Source organism: Phallusia mammillata, chromosome 5 (genome assembly GCF_965637545.1).
Source record: "Phallusia mammillata chromosome 5, kaPhaMamm4.hap1.1, whole genome shotgun sequence".
NCBI classification, from domain to species: domain Eukaryota; kingdom Metazoa; phylum Chordata; class Ascidiacea; order Phlebobranchia; family Ascidiidae; genus Phallusia; species Phallusia mammillata.
In genome coordinates, this window is record NC_137256.1 from 10,926,783 (window position 1) to 10,947,802 (window position 21,020).

General features: G+C 36.3%; 1 protein-coding gene across 1 annotated transcript in view; it reads left to right on the top strand.

Moving 5' to 3' along the window:
- The first annotated feature begins 7,830 nt into the window (after nt 1–7,830).
- LOC145230377 (UDP-glucose:glycoprotein glucosyltransferase 1-like) overlaps nt 7,831–21,020 on the top strand; it is a 28,434-nt gene continuing 15,244 nt past the window's right edge. Inside the window, exons 1-15 of the mRNA XM_080095798.1 lie at nt 7,831–8,103; nt 8,567–8,792; nt 9,245–9,398; nt 9,789–9,953; nt 10,339–10,404; nt 10,685–10,872; nt 12,940–13,025; nt 13,175–13,235; nt 13,497–13,585; nt 14,480–14,633; nt 15,254–15,464; nt 16,761–16,894; nt 17,707–17,813; nt 19,823–19,955; nt 20,503–20,689. Of these exons, the coding sequence (XP_079951924.1) occupies nt 7,967–8,103; nt 8,567–8,792; nt 9,245–9,398; nt 9,789–9,953; nt 10,339–10,404; nt 10,685–10,872; nt 12,940–13,025; nt 13,175–13,235; nt 13,497–13,585; nt 14,480–14,633; nt 15,254–15,464; nt 16,761–16,894; nt 17,707–17,813; nt 19,823–19,955; nt 20,503–20,689 (2,098 nt within the window). The 5' untranslated portion in view covers nt 7,831–7,966. The remainder of the gene's footprint in view (nt 8,104–8,566; nt 8,793–9,244; nt 9,399–9,788; nt 9,954–10,338; nt 10,405–10,684; nt 10,873–12,939; nt 13,026–13,174; nt 13,236–13,496; nt 13,586–14,479; nt 14,634–15,253; nt 15,465–16,760; nt 16,895–17,706; nt 17,814–19,822; nt 19,956–20,502; nt 20,690–21,020) is intronic.

The following is a 21,020-nucleotide window of genomic DNA, read 5'->3' on the forward strand; positions in this document are numbered from 1 at the left end:
TAATTTTCACACGACAGTACAGTCGAGACACTTTGGAAATTCGATACCGATGGGTAACATGATATTGCAGATTTCCGTCTGTATTTTATTGACAGTGTGGCTATATACAACTATCAGAGAGAATATTCACATCGACTGGAGTAATTGATTGCATTATTTGATGAAATTGATGAAACATTTGCGGGGGCGAGTGTGCGCGCGTGCTGTGTTATTGTTTACTTGAAAGCTCGTTAATTCCTCTGCTTCTCGTGGCTCGTATCGGTCGTCTGCAGTAGCGAGTAAGTTCATTATTACGATTCTTAACACTTGCTGCATAGAGCCGACATGATCCACAAAAGATCAACTTAGTTTTTGTCTTTTATTCTGGTTACGCAACACACATCAAGTGTCATTTATCTCAAGGAAAGGATACGGTGAAAAAGAGAGAGATCAACGATAAAACATTGGCTTTTAAACTGATACTCGTTTTTCGTGCGATCATTGCAAAACAGTACCTTCTTTTACTCACATCAGTTATTAGTTTGTTTTAAGTTAAACGCTTGCAAAGATATGCAGCACTGCAATGGAGTGCACAACTATTTCCGAACACCCGGTTCAACAGCCTGTTTTATGGTCAGGCTGTTGGAAGATATCAGGAAGACGGGAACATGTAACAACGACACTGAATATGTGCTTCAACAGTTACTGAATCATGAGAACACATGGAACAGTAAAGTTACACCGCTCGATACCATATGTCGCAAAAGTAGCATATAAATTCCATGGAACGAAAAGTCATGGTTGCAAAGTTAAAATTTTCCATTACTTAATGCTTAGCCAAACCAAAGTGCCAAAATGATGGTTTAAAAGCACGTGACCGCTACACATTCGATGCCAACAGAGTAGTTGGGCTGATCGGGTTCATTTCGCTGGTGCGAAAACGACTTTCTGGTCCCTTTTGCCACTCCTGTTCGTGACGTATAAAGTCAATCTTCATTAAAGTTGTTTTCAATAAGCTGAAGTTTGCTGCAAATAAATAAACAAAAGTGTTGACAATGATTAAAGTTTTGCAACACTTGAAGTCAGTTATTACGATCACACCGAACCTGTAGCATGATGTTTTGCCGAACTTTTATATTTACTGGACTAACCGAGTTTAAGAACGACGGTTTGAAATCATTACATAACCTTCACTGGGATTGTTCAAAGTACTTTATTTTAGGAAGAATGAAAGTTGCATTTAAGAAATCTATTTGTGCTTTTAATCCCTCAAATAAATACATCCACGCCATATAAGACGATGGCGCCCACTTACGGTTATTTTTAACCGACTGGCCTTATCAGCAATTCGTCTGAAACCGAATCTTTTACGAAGACAACACAAAGCCTGTTTAGCAAGAAAAACTTATGTTGTTGTATTAAAACCATGCCTACTGGTTAGTCTGGGGTCACAAAACAATTAGGTTGATTCGGCCGAGTTTAATGGGCAACAACATTGACAATTTTTTAGAATATTCAACTTAATTTGTACTATTAAAACCCAGTTCGTAAATTGGTCTTAAGTTAAACACAATAAGTAGGAACTTTTTTAACACTGATGAAGGTTGTGTATTTTATCTTTACCTTTGAAGCGAGTAGGTAAAGGCAAACCACCAGTCCAACGAAGGAAAAAACGAAGACAGTAAAAACCGTAGACAGTAAAAACCGGGGTAAAAAGGGGCACTTGACCCCCCTCCCCCACGCAGTGCCTTATGGTGATGAATGCTTGGTGACTGGCTGATTTGGTAAGGCGCCTTCAATAGACCTGGCGTACTGTGATTAAAAAAGTATCATGTTCCTGAACAGTGAAGGAGAGAAAACAAACCAGTTCTACGATGTCTGTCTCATTTCGCTTCTGTCATTGTCCTCTGTCGTTTTATCATTTCGCTTTTGCCGCTGTCCTCTACCGTTTCACAAAATGGTTCACGTGATAAAAGCGTGATGGACACGTGGCTACGATGGGATTTTTTCCATTGAAGAGTGATTCGGGTTTCAGGCAAATCAATTCTACTGCATTTGATTTATGCCTATGTGAAAATAATTACTTGATATTGCATTTCATTCATGTAAGTAAGTATCTGACAAATTTTGCCACTTGCAATATTTTTTTGCTGCCGTCCATGCCCTAACGTGACCTTAACCTAAAATTAACCTAAAGTTACCTTTATTAAAAAAGAATTATTATAACCTCACATTCAAGATATCTGCTCGAAACAGAGAACTCTCTTACTAAAGTATTTACATAATAGTTTTGCTTTGTAAGACAGTACTTTATTACCTTGGTTTTGAAGATAACAGCCACGTTTCGAAATAAGATTGAATCAAATTTTCGTTGTATCGCTCATCCGAGATCAGACCTTCATGCACGGACCTTGAATCCTCGGCCATGACCTTCAAACACTCAACAACTGTCCAAGAATACCAACTGAACTTTATAAAGTGTTCTTCGCAAGACAGACAGAAGTATAGAACGTTGTTTTTGTTGGACCTTGTACACCTCGATTTTGACGTCATAGTATCAGGTTACGCGTCATAAAGTCATTTAGGTTTGTGAATTCGTTTCAAGTATTCTGTTTTACCTTGGCGCTTTTTCGGAGTCGGAATTAGCTCAAACATTGTTTGTATTGTGTTCTTTTGTTTGACCCTTCTGAAAATTGTGTTGTGATAATGAAGTTAAGGTAGTTCAGTGGTTCTCTACTTTATCTACTAATTCCGCCCTTAACAATTCAAAACACTCTCATTTCTTCTCAATAGACTATAGCAGATGCCAAACCAAGCAAAGTTCATTTAAAATTGGGTCTTTTATCAACTTCATAGGTTATATTCTCAACAAACTAGTGCAGTGGTTCTCAACCTTTTTTGCTATGCGACCCCCTTCAGAGATTTTCTAACACAACGCGACCCCTTTATACACGCACACAAGAAGTTTAACTACCAGAATGTGTTGATTGTGTTCATCACACATTTGCAATCTAACGTGGCTCCGATAGTTCGGCGTTTTGCTGTACTCAAGAAAACCCTTAAAATTGTGTTTGTGGCTCATTTTCACTAACCATTTCACTATTTCGTGTTTTTTATGTTAAGCAAAGCCAAAAACTGCAATTATAGAAGTATAGGCTACAATCGCAAATATTGTTGCCCCCGTTCTAGGTCAAACAATCGTGTGAGTTACTATGCTAAACAGAAGTCACAGGGAAAGTTTTTATGCTACTGATAAAATCATTCCGAGTTGAGTTGCGTCTTCGCGACCCCCTCAAAAGTGCTTGGCGACCCCTTTGGGGGTCGCGACCCCCAGGTTGAGAAACACTGCTCTAGTGTCAACATCAAACCACATGTACAAATAAAAGCAAATTCCTCCCCTTAAGTTTTTATTTTTTTCCTTGGGAGGAAGTCCTCAACGGTTGGGAAGCAATTGTTTAGTTGTTGAACACTGAAATTTTATTTCTAAAAGTACAATTTCTCCTTAGCAAATCATTGTACGCCAGGCCTGTTAAAGGCACTCTCTAAGCATTACCATATGGCAAGGCACAGACCAGAAAAATCTAGCCTGTGGTGGGATTCGAACCCACGACAGGAGTCCTTCCGAAACTCGTAAATTCTTAAGCAAGTAATGTTTGAAAAGAAAGAGTTCGTGAACAGCAGTGTTTGTCTCTTCGATTCTTTTTTCAATTCCAGTCACTGCGATATCTATGCTGAAAACCATTCCTGCACAAAAATATAGCATTAAACCAATAGCTCAGTGAAATCTTTTGTGCGGCGATTCAAACATTGAAATTATTAACCAATCTATGGCTACAAATATTCGAAATCAAAGGGTTAAAATGTAATGAAAATCTTCGCCAATTTCTTGCTGTATACAGTAACTGGTAAACCAGATAGTTTAACGAATCAGCAATAAATACTGCACAAGTTACCGAGAGGTTTTGCAAACTACTGTAGACGACGACCCAGTCAATTTTAGTGGTGAACCAATTTTGGGTCGCACCCAGTGGTGGGATTCAAATTTTTTGTCAACCGGTTCTATTACAAAAGTCATATTTTCAGCCGATTCTGTTACAAAAGTCCATTGACAGTAACCAATAATGCTAACCGGTTCGCTGATCTCAGAAAATTCCGTGAGACGGTCCTATAGAACCAGTGCGAACCGGTTGAATCCCATCACTGGTCGCACCCCAAGGGTACGATATAAGTTTGTCATGAAAACATAATACAGCGTGTGAAACCAGAGTTGAAAGTCGGACCGGGTCTAGATTTCGTCAAAAAACGGTCTTGATTCAGGCCTGACTTTTCACACTGTGTTTTTTAACTAGCTAAGTAGTCAATTACTGGACATGACTTAATGCCAAACAGCCCTAACACTCCTGTTCAAGGCCAATTGCCTACTATTATTTATTGTGTTTGTTGTTGTCTTGGTCTTTGATAGGGCTTCAATGTATAGGCCTCTCAATCAAACTTTCGGGCCTAAACGGACGATTCGGGTTCGGGCCGGGTTCGGGCTCCAATTTCAGGCCCTTTTACAACTCTGTGTAAAATATAGTCAGTTATTGTCGTAAAATGTAATTCTCGACAAAACACAAGGACACGCATAGGTGTTCAATATCTGAAGGTCATGGGTCCCTAATGTAGCCTATGGCTTATTAATATCACCAATTCGGCCCGCGCAGTGCAACTGATGCCAAAACATTAACCTGGTCGAGACAATGCAAAAATATGGTGTAAATTCTACTTACTTTATTTATATCCTTGATTGCAACTTAATTATTAGCCGGTTAATTAGCCGTAATTAGCCGTAAGCGTATGTCAATTTTATTGCGCTATTAGAACAATTTCCTGAAATGCTTCCTGTAAAAAATTAGTAGTGTATAGGCTTTGTGTTAAAAAATTAGGATCGTCTGCTTCATGGCACTGAATCACTTATTTTGTGTTCATAAGTTTTCGTACCTTTGTAGCCAATAAGAAAAAGGCCGAAATGACTAATCCAACAAAGGACAAAACACACATCGAAAATGCCACGTTTCTGCAAAAATATATATATTCGTTTTAGTAGCTTTTCACAACAGTGGTTTACACCGTCTTGCACCATGATAGATGTACTTATATTAGCAATTGCAGTGTTGCGCTTTGTTTTTAGCATTATTATAATGTCACATCAGTGCAGCCGGTGACGGGAGATCGGCCTTTTGAGGTAATGTACATCTTACGGCACTTCAATTTGCCGAGAGCAGCAAGGTGAAAAACTATGCCTGGTAAGACCTTAACAGTGCTGTACTGCCTGCAGTTATTGTGTATTGGATCGATGCTTTTATGATTACTACTTTCCACTGTACATTTCAAGATACAGTGTCTAATGGCAATAAAAACGTATTGCATCATTTTGTCAGCCTTTTAATTAGTTGTTAGCTACCGGCAAAAGTTTTAGCTCTGAAAGCAAAACAAACTAATTAAAGCATACCTTGATTTGCTAGATAGCAAACAGGGACATCGGTAAGTGGACAATGTATTTTCATCGTCACTGTCGTTTTGAACTTGACCTTGCAATGACCTTAACTCTTCAGAATCCATGATTTTCATGAACTCATTTAATTCCGTAGAACTGACACAAGTGTAAGGTAAATATTGTAGCAAGACAGCCTGATTGGAAAACAAACAACCGTTATTTCCAGACCCTGAGTGAACTTCGCACTTGGCTTCAGCGTTTTGTGATGGTTTCAGCTTTTTTCATTGTTGCTCTGTTGAAAATCTAATTAAATTGCCCGCTATTAATGTCTCGTAAAACACTGAGGAAATGAAACAAAACACAATGAATGTTCATACCGGAAAAACAAATAATGTTAATTTTGTGCGCCGATATTATCTTTTCGTTCTGGTCTGACTAGACTATAGTAAATTTAGACAGTTTTTTTTTCTTTTTGGGGGCGTCTGGGCAAAAAATTTCCTTTTGTAAACTGAACGGGCAAAGGAAGATCGTTGCAAGACACAACAATTATTGTGTTTTTTTCACGGCTCTTAACTCTTGTCATTTAAAATCAAACAGATGGAACAAAAACAACATCGTTGAACCTTTTTTCCCAAGTACCAATTCTTGCTGGTTAATTGCTTACACGCACGATTACCCGCTTGGCTTGAAATTGACCACAGTGTCTGCGTTGTGCTTGGCTGACTGCTAGCAAAATCTTCGACAACCCTTGTATGTTAAGTGTCAAGAACAAAATCTGGAATAAATAACAGTATTTTGTTCTGTTCCGGTATTTTAAATATTTTTAATTTCGGTATTTTGTTCTGATATTTTAATCACGGTATTTTAGCCAGTATATTTTTTGTTTCCGTGGAACATTCTTCTCAAGTTTTGGGCCAAAGCTTAATGTTGATGCTTTTTGTCGCTATGGGTCGGGATTTTGTAAACCCTGACGGGAAGGATAATTGCGGATGTGAACGGCTGCACGCATTTGATAGAGTTGTCGATTCGGGGCTTGAACCACAAAAAGGGGCTTGAACCACAAAAAACACAAAAAAGAAAAACGATATTCGCAGTTAATGCGTTCTAAAAGTCCGTAAACTCATAAAAATGCCCCAACGCTCTAAATTACACAGATTCGCCAGGACAGCAAACAAAAGGGTGCCTGTCGAACTTAAAAACAGCTTCTGCAACAAAGACAAATGTGATTTCTATGTGTGGTGTTTTTGTGAGTCTCGAGTTGACAAATAAAATACAGCACAAAAACTGTGCACATCCAATATCCTTCAAATATAATGAATCCTGTAAAAAGGCCGCCAAAATTTCAGTATGTTTATGTACCGCACCTTCGCGCAAGACTGTTGCTTCTGATTTTGTTCTTTCTCACAGTTTAAATAATGCATTTGAGCGTACACCCGAAGGATCGTTTAGCATCGTAAGCATTCAAAACAAGCACGAATTCAAGATGTGTCGAGACAGTCATTTTTAACAACTAAAAAAACGATCATAAACAAATATACAAATATTTAACCGCTTGAGTTAAGTCGAAAATACAGTGACGTAAGTACTTTATTTCCAGCTGTTTGTGAGCGCCACATGAAACTGTTTTGTTGATTCAGCTGATTCGCGATTTTAACGGAAACGAACGTTTTTGGGCTTTGATTCTGTTTTTTACTCATTTTTTTTACTCGATATGGTGTTGCAACGTTGAGTAAAATGTGTCAATAAGGTCAGCTATCAGTTATAGCCGTGTTGTTTTGTTTTTTTTGCGGCAAGTTGCCAGTATGGATAGCATGGCAGCTGCACACCCGAGACTATTTTTTTCAAGTTTGATTGCACACTTGAGAAATTTTTTTAGGTTTACCACACCTGGTGCAAAAAAAAATTCGCCTTCGAAATTTTCGTTTTACATTAGTTAACCAGTGGCGCAATTGCATTTGACGGTTATTTTGAGATTTTTGTGAAATATTGTAAATCGGTTAACTTTTTCTTGATGAGGTGCACACTTAACTGGTTCGTGCACACCTGAAAATTTGTTCGTGCACACTTGCACACCTGAAAATTCTTCGTGCACACCCGAGATCTCGGCGAAATGTGCCATAAAATCCAATGTGGGCAAGTTGCAAGGCTTTCCTTTGACTTTTTTGTTTTTCTGTGCATTTTTACTTTCATTTTTTGGCGCTGCAAATAAAATAAGTAATGAAAGTAAAGGTGGTATAAGTCAGAATTTAAAATATTGACGATAAAGTTCAAATACTATTCTGCATGAGAAAATAACAATTACTTTGCGAAATTTAATAACTTTGTGGCATGTCAATGCAGCCAAAACTTTTTCAGTCAGTCGGCAAAGCAATACCTAAACAATATTGTTTTTCAGTATCATTCTTCACTCTGTTCTCTGCTGTCATTTAACATAATTGACCACATGTTGTAATAAATCCCACAACATTTCCTTATTCCTGGTTGTCCAACTTTCATTTCCACCCTGCAGTCATGCATTCTTCCATGTTCTTTCTGACCTGTGCAGTAGTTTTTATGTCACTTTGTGGAGAAGTTTCATCAAAGTCGAAACCAGTGATAGCTGGTTTAAGCAGTAAATGGCCTGACACACCTGTTATACTGGAAGCCAGGTGAGTGCAGTTAGCAGTAGCACATATAATGTTACAAATGTTTTTTCTGATTTCATATTTTATTTGTAAAAGAGAAAGCCTGTCTGCATAAGTATGGCAGTTGCACAAGCAATTTGTTTTTAAAAATAAAATTTGCAAGGCGATTTTTTAACATAGCATGCAAAAATCAAAACTAAGCATAAAGTACTGCTCATAGAGCACATAGAGCATAGTGGTTCTGCATGTCCAAAATCTCATCGGGAACTGCCATACTCAGCAGACTGGGGTGTGAAGAGGTTGTGGCAATATATATCAAACATTTCATTCTCTGTTGATCATTATTATAGTCGTAACTTATTGGCCAACTAAACTTATGAATGTTGTAAAAACTTTTTTTTGGTATAAGCTATAAATTTTGTGATGAATAACGAATAATTTTTTTTAATAAGTTTGCTGATGCAAAAAAACACCGCTTTTGATTCAGTGAATTCTTGGCTGAAGAGAACCCAACATCATTTTGGAGTTATGTTGAAACTGTCATTGATTTTGGTTTGACAAACACAGAACAGTCTGCTCGGACGATGTATGAGGCATCTTTAAAGGCAGCTAGACAAGTTCTAAATGATGGATTTAACTCTCTAAGAATGCGCTTGCTTAAGTTTTCTTTGTCACTTCGGACGTACTCACCTAGGATTGAAATGTTTCAACAGGTAGTAAAATTTCTTGTGAATACTAAAGTAATGACAACATGTTTTGTTTTCAATTTCCAAACATGCCTTTGAGTTTAGCTGCCTCTAAGTTTACACAAATAATAAAATCAAAAGCTCAAATAAGAAAATTTACTGCACGTGATAACCTTAATACACCAGTTGTTCCCAGCACTTCATTTCTCCACAACATTGTCTCATTGTGCAGCTATTTCTAATTTGATGATTGTTTCGTTGCTATTGTGATGTTAGATGTTTTATTACTGAATTAAACCAACTTGCTCAAAATTAATGCAACCAAAACATAAGTCTCAATATTTAAACTTAAAATATATTATCTGTTTGCAAAAAGTGCTAATTTGGGACATAAAAATCGAGATAATAGTTTAATCAAGGGATGCTGCAATTTAATAAGTTTATTGTTGTTTTTATGTGGCCCTGTTTATTTCCTACAGTTGGCAAAGATGGTTGACCCTGGTGGATGTGATTTGTTTTTCAATGTCCACGGCCACATTGTTTGTGATTACACTAAAGTGTTTGATTTGCTGAAATCTGTGAAATCAACATCAGCTGCAGCAGCAACATTTAAGCAGGATCATGTTTATGCAGGTGATTATGATGCTCTACTACCTGGCTCTATGTCAAAGACTGGGCATATTCCCCATAACACAGGGTGTTTGTTTAATTGCTTTAGTTTTTCTCCAACTAGATTAATTAAATACTGTTCATGGTCATATGATGCGCTGTCGAAATCAGGCAAAATTGAGTTGATTTCGAACACTGCACTGACAAAGTATTTTTCATACATTTATGGGATAAAATGTGCCATTTAAATGACATTAAGGTTTATGTAATTTGGCCATTGTGTGTTTTCATTTCCTTTCAAGCATTTTCATTTTATTTGTATATGTTTCAATATGTTACTGGTAGTTTATTCGAAACGACAAAAATATAAGCTAGTGACTTGTAGCGAAAGTTGTAATTTTTCTTTACCTACAGTTTCACAGATGATGAATGAGACAATAATATTGTACGGCAACATCTTGGATCCTAAATTCAAAGAAGCACACAGATTTCTCCAGCGGATGGCGGAAGAGGGCCATGCTCGGTATGTTTTACGACATTACATCAGAGCTCGACCAGAGAAGAAAGTCAGATTGTCAGGTACCAGTGTATCACATTGTTATCTTGTGCCCTTAATACTTTGTAAAATAACACCGTATTTAAATACGCAAATTTGCACTGTGTGTGGAGGATACTGTGGATGTTTTTGCTGGATAGTCTTTGTGGCAGCAAAAAAAAAAACTTGTTTAAGTGTACCATAATCACCACATACCCATTTTTATTAAAAAACAAATATATTTATAAAATAGGTATATATTAAAATAACAGTATGTACACTTGAAACAAATGTATTGGGATGTTTTCTGCTTTAAAGTTGTCTAATTGCAGTGTACCTATTTTTGCATTTCGGTTTTAAAACAAAGGCATCAGATATAGCACTTAGCAGTAATTGACATTAGCATAAACATCACATATTGTGTTTCAGGATATGGTGTTGAACTGGCCATCAAAAGCACAGAGTACAAAGCATTGGATGATAGCAAAGTAAAAGGTAAAGTTTAAATATCTCAACTAAATTTAAAATTTGGGTAAAGATGGTTGAATGTATTCGTTTATTAATTTTTGTCATACTTTGCTGTTTAACTTAAATGAGATTTTTAATGTGAATGTACATTGATGTACTGCAAATGTACTGCATATTTTAACTTTTTCAAAAAATCCGGAAATTATGCAGTATTTGGAAGTCATAAATACAAACTGTTGCATTTTTACAACAAAACAACAGATAAACACTAAATGCGGTTGGTTTTTATCCAAAAAATGCTTTTTAGATGATGCAAATTCTGCCACTGCTGAAGATGAGAGTGACATTGAAATCGAAGGATTTGATTTTTCAACTTTGCGTCGTTTACATCCTGACATGTCGTCGCAGTTGACTGACCTACGTAATCACCTGATTGATTCAACCAATGAGATGGCTCCGATGAAAGTATGGCAACTCCAGGACCTTAGTTATCAGGTAAATTTGTGATTATTTGCCATATTTTAAACCAGCAACTCTACTTAACACTCAAATACATTTCATTGCTCACTGAATTTTAAACTAGAATCTGTAATATACAAAAGAGAAAATTCTGTTTGATTGCGTATTCTGGTTAATTGCAAGAAATATTTTTGTTGTAACCTAGTTTGTGCAGAAGAAAAAAAAACACTAATTAGTTACGGTATTTTATTGTTTACACGATATACATATACTTGTATGCATAGGCGCTGACATTGAATTTTTTCCGGGTATGCCGTATTATATGACGTCATATAATGCCAAATGTATTTTCTGCGGATGCATATGGTAAGAATGCATTAAAGTTGCAGTATATAAGCTTTACACAACGTAATTCCACCGCCAGGCCCTTTGGCTACTGTTGTAATTTCACGAACCATTTGCCTAAATTACGGGGAGGCAAAACAATAAGGATAGAAAAGATTTAGTTCGACTGTCACCTAACATACTTTGCTGTGCGTCGCAAATTACTTTAATGTTTAACATTTATCTTCTCTGTAATAACTATAACAAAAATGCTTAGTTTTCACGCAACAAAGCGCATACACTTCAGGCCTAGCAATCACAATAATCCTTTTTGTTCGTTTTAACGTCGCTTGTTTCGTTTACAACGTGTCGCATATTTAACGCAGTGAGTTGTATGTGACGCATTATTAATTTTAAAGTTTAGTGTACTTTGTTTCAACGATGTTCTGACCTGCCTGAAACTTTCGACAACGTTAATTTTTGTAGGCGAAGTACCAACCTTACGTTTGTGACGTAACATTAGGTGTCATTTGTTTGTTTTTTTCGGTTGAAACTAGCCAGTCGTTGTTCTTTTTGGTGTAGGCCAGTAGTTCTCAAACTGTGCGTCGCGACGCCCTGGTGCGTCGCTTCAATTTTCCAAGGGCGTCGCAGAATAGTTCCGTTTCGTGGCTCTTTGTTGTTGTATCAATAAACACAACTTTAATAGTAAGTTTCCTCATTAACTTTTATTTGCTGGTGCGTCGCATATCCAGAAAAACTTGTCCAGGGGCGTCGCAACAAAAAAAGTTAGAGAACCACTGGTGTAGGCAGTTACAACAAAGGTTGGGCTGTATTTTTATAATTTAGTTCACAAACGGTAAACTTTTTTTTCACGTGGTTGTTGACAAAATACCCGGGGCAGCGGCGTTTCTACCATAGGAGAGCGCCAATACCTTTGTTGTGCTATTTACCACTTTCTAATGTTTAAATTCCAATGCTTCTCGAATACGTTTCACAACTGTAATGAATGCGAACAATTTAATGGTTGTGAGTAGGGATGTGCTAAAACTGCAAATGTTCTGTTTGGTCGAGCACCGAGCATTAACGTGAGATGCTCGGTGCTCGGCCGAGCACGCTCGGTGCATTGTGACGTCACAAAAAATCCCCTTTTTACGTTTTAGCTCTACAAGGTCTCTTACGTCACCAGCAGTGTATTAAGCAAAACAGGCCTCAGAAGTACACGTTTTTCCACAATCTTATACATTTGAAAAATCACTTGTTTTTGTTCATAGACACCCTTTCGAACACTAGTTACGTATGTTAGCAGGGCATGAATATGCAAATTTAATGCTCGGGTCAGTTTGTGCAACTGCTCGGCCGAGCACCGAGCATCAAAAACAGCGATGCTCGGTACCGAGTACTCGGGTTCTGGCTCGGCTCGGCGCATCCCTAGTTGTGAGACAATAACCAAGATTGAAATCATTTGCTTATGTTACGTATTAGTCGAAATAATTTTACAAAGCAACAACGCATGAGGCATGACTAACGTTGGTCCGATTCTCGGGTATGCGGCATACCCGAGTTTTTCGTATGCCACGCATACCCGGCATACCCGTGTTCGGCGCCTATGCTTGTATGTGCTTTTATATTCACTGTCAATAAACTCAGTTTGGGTGTGAATTATTGTTTATTGCAGTTTCAATTTTAAATGTTTACTTTTTGTGTCATAATATTTTAGCTCTTAAATCGGACTTTCATCTGTCAGTTCTTGGTTACGATGTTATTTATTTTTTTATTTAGGCTGCAGCTCGAGTTTTGACATCGCCACCAGAGGAACAACTCAAAGTATTAAAAGATATCAGTCAAAATTTTCCTCTGAAAGTCAGGTTGGTTATAGATGTATATCTTGTTCATACACAGTACTTTTTACAAACTCACAAATTTTAACCATTATAAAAATCAGTATTCTTAACTTACAAAATAACAACACCAACAAAACTATATGTTGTTAACTGTTTTGAAATTTTGTTTTTAGATCCCTGGTTAAGCAGCAAGTAACTGATGCTATGCGAGATGAAATAAAGAAAAATCAACGGGTAGGTTTGAAAGTTTAACAAAAAAGAAATAATAATTGCCAGTAGTCACTAAGTTTAGGCAAAATACCCCAAAAGTGTTTTAATTTGCCAAGTACAAACACCTGTTTTGTCTTAAGGCAAAAATTTTCTGAACACATATCAGTATAGTTTTTTTTTTATTAGTGTACGTCATCCCTGGGATTAATGCTTTGCAAACAAAAGTTATCAAAATTTGATTCCCAATTTCTCATAGATTATGTTTTTGTAATTTGGTGGTCACAGAAATTTCAGGAATTTGACATGGATTCTGGTGACTCAGTATTTTTGTTGAACGGAATGTCCATTGATCTAGATGAATCTGATATTTATAAGTAAGATTTCTATTGTCTGCTTTGTTCCGAATGAAAACAGTTAACTTTATTTAAATTCTTCAATTTAAAATTATACATATGTTGATATGTTACATATACCAAGGTTTCAAGTTTATTTCAATATTTTGTGCCTAAAGTATGAAGTAAGCATTGAAGTCATTATTGGACACCTAAAACTTTTAACTTTTGCTATCAAACTTAGTTAAATAAAAGCAAATTTAAATTTACCATTTAAGACATTTTTGACAAAGATTGTGTAAAATTCGGTGAAAATGAATTGTGATTTTTGCATTTTCAATTGCGTTCTGGTACTTGTTTCATTTCGAACAAAGCAGGCAATAATAAAAACGTGTTTATGTTTTTTATCTAATATGTTGTCATATAATTATCGACATAGTTATGGATGCGGTCACGCCTGGTTGTGCCTGGTGAAGCGTATCTGTTCATAAACCAACTCCCACTAAACGTGGATCATTTAAATTTGTTTGCGTGAGTTTTAGCAGCACATGGATTAGTTTGGTGGAGGAATTAGGGGAATAGAAACTTTTTTGTGTGATAGCTTGTAGCTGTATTTGTAGTGTCTGTGTAGTGACAACAATGTTCGAAAAATATATTGTTGATTTGTAGAACTTAGTTTTGTCTGATAGATTTTGTTGTCTGAAATGTACATGTTTTTTGTTTTTTGAAAAATACTAAGCTTCAGAATTTAGTAAGAATTAAAGAAATACTGAAATTGTATCACAAATTTACAAATGTTTTGCATTAAATAAAAAATAAAATGCTTGATATAAAATTACATTTGTGTTATTTAACACAAAGAATAACAAATATTTTTATTGATAGAGACATAATATTTTTAAAAATTGCCAAATCACCTTGGTTCTCCATTTACAGAATTCTGGATTTGTTGCGAAATGAAGGAAAGTTGATTGATGGTCTGAAAAAACTTAATCTAACTGGGAATGATTTGCAAAAAGTTCTCAAAGTTAATTTGAACACTGACAGACCTGAGAAGTACATGCTTGATATAAGGGACTCCTCCGTCATGGTCAGTAATATTTATTACTTTTAGGTGGTTTTTACCAAATAAACAAATGGTAAACCTCAGTTAGTTCGGACACGTTTGGACCCAAAACTTTGGCCTTATCAGGAGAAGATCCAGATTAACAAATGTCAATTAGTTTAAGTCTTACCACATTATAAATCATTTGTACCTGAAGTTTTGTATGAATTAGGTGAAAATACGGATTATTAATTTGGTTTAACCGAGGTTTACTGCCTTTATTGACAATAGATGCAAGTTTGGTTAATTACAGCTCCAAGTATTCTTGCAAATTTGCTATTAACTTGATTTATTCTTTAACTACTGCCAGGCCCAGTTAAGTATTTCGAATGCAATAAAATGTGGTTGCTGTTGTGATAAATGGAATTTGTGTTAACTAGATTTGTCTGCTCTCACACCATAGCAAGTGAAAATGTTCTCCTAACATAGCTAAAAATTTTGTATGCTACCTATTTGCTTATCAAAGATACAGTATTTATAAATTAGTGCGCCATTGTCACTGCTGCGAAATGTAAAGTGATTAAAGATTCAAGTCAGCTTCAAGCTGTAAAAACTGCAATAAAAAATCGCCTGCAGTAGCAAATTAGTATGTCTCGACATTTTAGTGGATGAATGACGTTGAAAATGATGAGAAGTATGAGCGGTGGCCTTCGAACCTCCATGAGATGTTGCGACCTGCTTTTCCTGGAACTCTCCGTAAGATAAGGAAGAACATGTTCCATCTAGTGGTGGTTTGTGATCCGATGCACGAAGACATGAAATATTTGGTGGAAGCTGCAGAGATCTTCTGGGCAAATGATGTTCCGCTCAGAATTGGTAGGTTTTGATTTTTTTACCAAATTTAAAAGTCGGTCAAGAGCATAGTATTTAGATTGTAGAGCGGTAAATATACGGTGTTATATATTAAGAAACATAGTGCAAAACAGTAAGCCTCTTTACATGGAGCGTTTAAGCGTATTCGATACGCTTATTCGATACGCATTTCTCTCGTTTTCGAAAAAGAAAAAAGGCAAAGCGTATTAGACTTCTCCGATTCTCGATGCGCTCGGCACAGGTGGTCTGAATACGCTTAGGCGCCAATACGCTTAGGAGAACTCTTTTGTGAACAATTACGTCAACTTGAAACCATATGTTGTTTGTTTAATTTGGTGCCGAAAATAACGGGGAAATTTGTAGCTAATACCGAACGAACGTTCCATACACCAAGTTACATATTTAATCGAGTTTTTCGTCCAACTGGTGCAAATTTATACAAATTAGTCGTTTTTTTATACATATAACCCACAATAGACTCTAATGAAACAAATTTAATAGATTTGTACAGTCATATAAAGAATTTGTTTAATGTGCTACATGGCCTGGAAATGTAAAACAGTTTTAGTACGTACAACTTAGAAATCAGCACTTATTACTATTGGACAATGAAGTCAGAGTGATCTATACACTTTGAATATTTCTTCCAACTATTCCTGAGGGTTTAACTGTTCACAATAAACCAATTCATACATTTGGTATGTCTAAACTCGACGCAAACAACTGCTGCACACAAATTAATTCAGATTTTTTCGGAAGAATAGACTAAAAGTCTAAAAATACTTTAAAATTAACAATTATCCGGCCTTATGTTTGTATATCACTTTACAATGACCACCATATCGTTTTTGCGCAAAGCTGAAAACCTTGAATGCGATTCGGTTCGGCAACCATGTAATTTTTCGCTTTAGCGAATCGAAATCGTGACGTCACACAATGGGCATCAACGATACGATTCGATTCGCTCATGTAAAAAGGCTTACTGTCTTGCTTGCAATTAACTGGATTATGCGATTAACTAGACGATTTTCTGAACAAATGGCGTAGCTCCATCAACTGTCCCCTCCTCTTTTTGCGCTCCATAAACGTTTCAACGTTGCGCAGCTATTTCCGGCTTGGTGATTGTTTTAATGCAGTCGTGTGGCTATGTTTTCTTTCCACAAGCGAAATAAACTCTACTTAACTCAAACGGACACAGATGGGATTTGCGAATTCTATGTGATTAAACGGGTTGTGCGATTAGCCGAATTCGTTTGTACAGTTTGGTTTGGAAAAAAAACAATGTCCATGACTCAACAGGTTTCTCGTTCCTGGTTGATGACTCAGCAGAAGTTGATGGAAATTCTGACCCTGGAGTTGCTCTGGTTCGCGCTTACAATTATGCCAGAGATGAACTGGATGATGCAGAAAAATCTATTCCTTTTCTTTCAGGGGTAAGTGAAAAAAATGGGTTTGAATTCATCATATTAATTTGGTAAATATTCGAAAAAAAGAAATTACCAATGCCTTATCTAAATATGGCAACCATGACACGGACTTGACAATAGCATAGCTGAGAACAAAGGTTGCCATAAAAGTTGCTTAAAACTGAACCCTATTTAGTGTATATCAGGGGTGGGCAACCTGCGGCCCACGGGCCGCATGCGGCCCTTCATTAAAGGTTGTGCGGCCCGCAGAGACGCTTGGATTTCAAAAGTACTGGCAAACGAGTCCAATTAATACATATTTTTGAGCTGATTAATGCGCCTGGTGCTAGTTTACTGCGATCTGGCAAAATGTGGCTAGAACCAATACGAATTATACTTGTAGTTAAGCATATTTGGTAAGAAACAAAGCAAAATCACTTTGTGTTATGCACATGTGCGGCCCGCGATCCAATTTTGACATTCATAATTGGCCCTACAGTAACAAAGGTTGCCCACCCCTGGTGTATATAAACGGATGTTTCTGCTTGACAATTATTTCTTTACTAATGATGATGATATTAGTTCTAAATTAACAAAATAACTCGTTTTGTGCAACTGCACTGGAAACTTTGTTTTATTTAAATCGTTTTTAAACCAAAGAGACGTTTTTTAAATACAAAAATTTTGCCTTAATGTAACGCCTAAATTGCATGAAGACTTTAATATTGTTAGTCAACTTTTAAATCTTTAATACTTTGACACTTTTCACCGGATACCTATGTAACTTAAAAAAATAAATTATCACGAAAGCTTTTAACGCTGGATGCTTCTTGAAACAGATTTTCAAATCTCTGGATGAAGATGGCATCATCACTGTTGATCACATTAAAGAGAGATTAAACAAGAAGTTTAAAAGTGCTAATGTTGAGGATATTCTTGGACCAAAGTAAGAGTTAGGTTAAATAATCTCAGTTACGCGAAAAAGTTCAAATCCTTTGCAACAACCGAACATTGTGGGTTCGAATCCCACTGCAACTCATGTTTTGGCTATTACTCGGACTAATTTTTCATTTAAATTCAGTACGCCTGGCCTATTACAGGCGTTGTACCGAATCATTTAGAATATAACTTTCAAAAGACCTGGCGTAATTTGATTTTTGTATGAGTGTGCCGTGATCTCTGGTCTGCATGAACGCATCTGGGCTGATCCCAGTATTGAATTTGTGTTCATTGTAACTGATTAATTGCCGAACTCCCATTCTACAAAGCTGACATGTGCAGCATTCAAGGCAGGCAACGGTGCTTGTGATTCAACTTTCGACGGATTCTCCACTGAGCCTGTGTAGCTCAGTTAGTATAGAGCGCGAGTCCCGGAAAAACTCCTGTCGTGGGTTCAAACCCCACACCTGCGCCTTGCCATTTGGTACTGGTGAATGCTTGGTGACCGGCTGATTCGGTATAACGACCTCAATAGGCCTGGCGTACCATGATTTATAAATGAGTCTGTCGTGATCGCTGGTCTACATGAACGCTTTATGGCTTATCCCAGTAATGAATTTATGTTCATTGTTATTTTTTTAATAATCACATATCACAGTTTGAAATTCGTGATGCAATTACATAAATGTTGTCACATAAATCACACAATCACATAAATCACACAGTTTGAAATTCGTGATGCAATTACATAAATGTTGTCACATAAATCACACAATCACATAAATCACACAGTTTGAAATTCGTGATGCAATTACATAAATGTTGTCACATAAATCACACAATCACATAAATCACACAGTTTGAAATTCGTGATGCAATTACATAAATGTTGTCACATAAATCACACAATCACATAAATCACACAGTTTGAAATTCGTGATGCAATTACATAAATGTTGTCACATAAATCACACAATCACATAAATCACACAGTTTGAAATTCGTGATGCAATTACATAAATGTTGTCACATAAATCACACAATCACATAAATCACACAGTTTGAAATTCGTGATGCAATTACATAAATGTTGTCACATAAATCACACAATCACATAAATCACACAGTTTGAAATTCGTGATGCAATTACATAAATGTTGTCACATAAATCACACAATCACATAAATCACACAGTTTGAAATTCGTGATGCAATTACATAAATGTTGTCACATAAATCACACAATCACATAAATCACACAGTTTGAAATTCGTGATGCAATTACATAAATGTTGTCACATAAATCACACAATCACATAAATCACACAGTTTGAAATTCGTGATGCAATTACATAAATGTTGTCACATAAATCACACAATCACATAAATCACACAGTTTGAAATTCGTGATGCAATTACATAAATGTTGTCACATAAATCACACAATCACATAAATCACACAGTTTGAAATTCGTGATGCAATTACATAAATGTTGTCACATAAATCACACAATCACATAAATCACACAGTTTGAAATTCGTGATGCAATTACATAAATGTTGTCACATAAATCACACAATCACATAAATCACACAGTTTGAAATTCGTGATGCAATTACATAAATGTTGTCACATAAATCACACAATCACATAAATCACACAGTTTGAAATTCGTGATGCAATTACATAAATGTTGTCACATAAATCACACAATCACATAAATCACACAGTTTGAAATTCGTGATGCAATTACATAAATGTTGTCACATAAATCACACAATCACATAAATCACACAGTTTGAAATTCGTGATGCAATTACATAAATGTTGTCACATAAATCACACAATCACATAAATCACACAGTTTGAAATTCGTGATGCAATTACATAAATGTTGTCACATAAATCACACAATCACATAAATCACACAGTTTGAAATTCGTGATGCAATTACATAAATGTTGCAAATATCCACAACTTTTCGTTTTAAATTTTGAAACGCTTTTTTGACAACAGGTCGGAATATGACGACAAACGGACGCTTGGCAAGACGTTTCATACACGAACGGGTCTTACAGGTCCAGTGAATGTCCTCATCAATGGAATCCTTCTATCTGATGATGAAATTGATCCAGAAAACTTTGAACAGGTTCCTGAAAGCTCATGATATAAGGCTTAACTATAGTGTCGTGTTGATAACCACAATAACCCTTTGTATGACAAAAAAGATGAATGTATATTTTTAGCTGTAATGTCTAGTTCAGTCATGTTGTATAAAATTACAAACTAATGTAAATTTATCAGAAAATATAGGTTTAAACGACTAAAAAAACGTCTTTTTCGTTCTTGTTTTCTGTAACTATTTTTTTGTTTTTATTTAGCATCGTAACAACATTGTAAAAAAGTATAGTTTGAAAATAAATTAACCCTTAAAGTCGCAGTTTTCCAGTGATTACTGCTCTCTACATCAACATAATCCAAAACCCAGTGTAAAAACCCTATAGGGTTTAAGAGGCCAAACAGAATCTATCAGTATACATACTTTTGGCCAAGGTTTTATACCCTGGATTTATTATGATAATAACCTTGTACTGTGGACACGACTTCAGTCAAAACCCAGAACTATAACACTGTAATATGTTGGCTAACAAATTGTTCTAGGCACTGTAGAGTGAATATTGTTTCTCGTTCTCCAGGTTGTAGTGGAAAAGATCCTCGATCTAACAACACCGATACAACGTGCAGTATATATGGGTCATCTTCACAACAGCCTCAATATTGTCGATTATTTGATGACGCGCCCTGGGGTGGTTCCCCGCTTCAACGACCGCATACTAGGTGGCGCTAGCAAGTTCATCGACCTACTCGGGAACGCTCATAAAGGTTAGTTGGTGTTCAATTGACTAAATGGTTTAGGATGCTTTACCACATGTACCCACTGTAAACTTGATTGGGATCGGTAGAGTCGTGGGTTCGAGCCCCGTGTTGGCTTTTGCATTTACGAAGTAGTTAGAATTAGAACAACCAAGTCGTAAAAGGCGAAATTAGTTCGGTTGTTTTACACAGGGAAGTTTCAACAAACTTTGCTTTTAATCCATTTTTGATGTAAGTTTTATTTTTAAGATATTGAAATGATCATTTTAGGTTTGTATTTACCCAAAAGGTGCGTGGCAGTGTATAATTCACAATCGGAATTTTCTAAAAACCTGTTTTT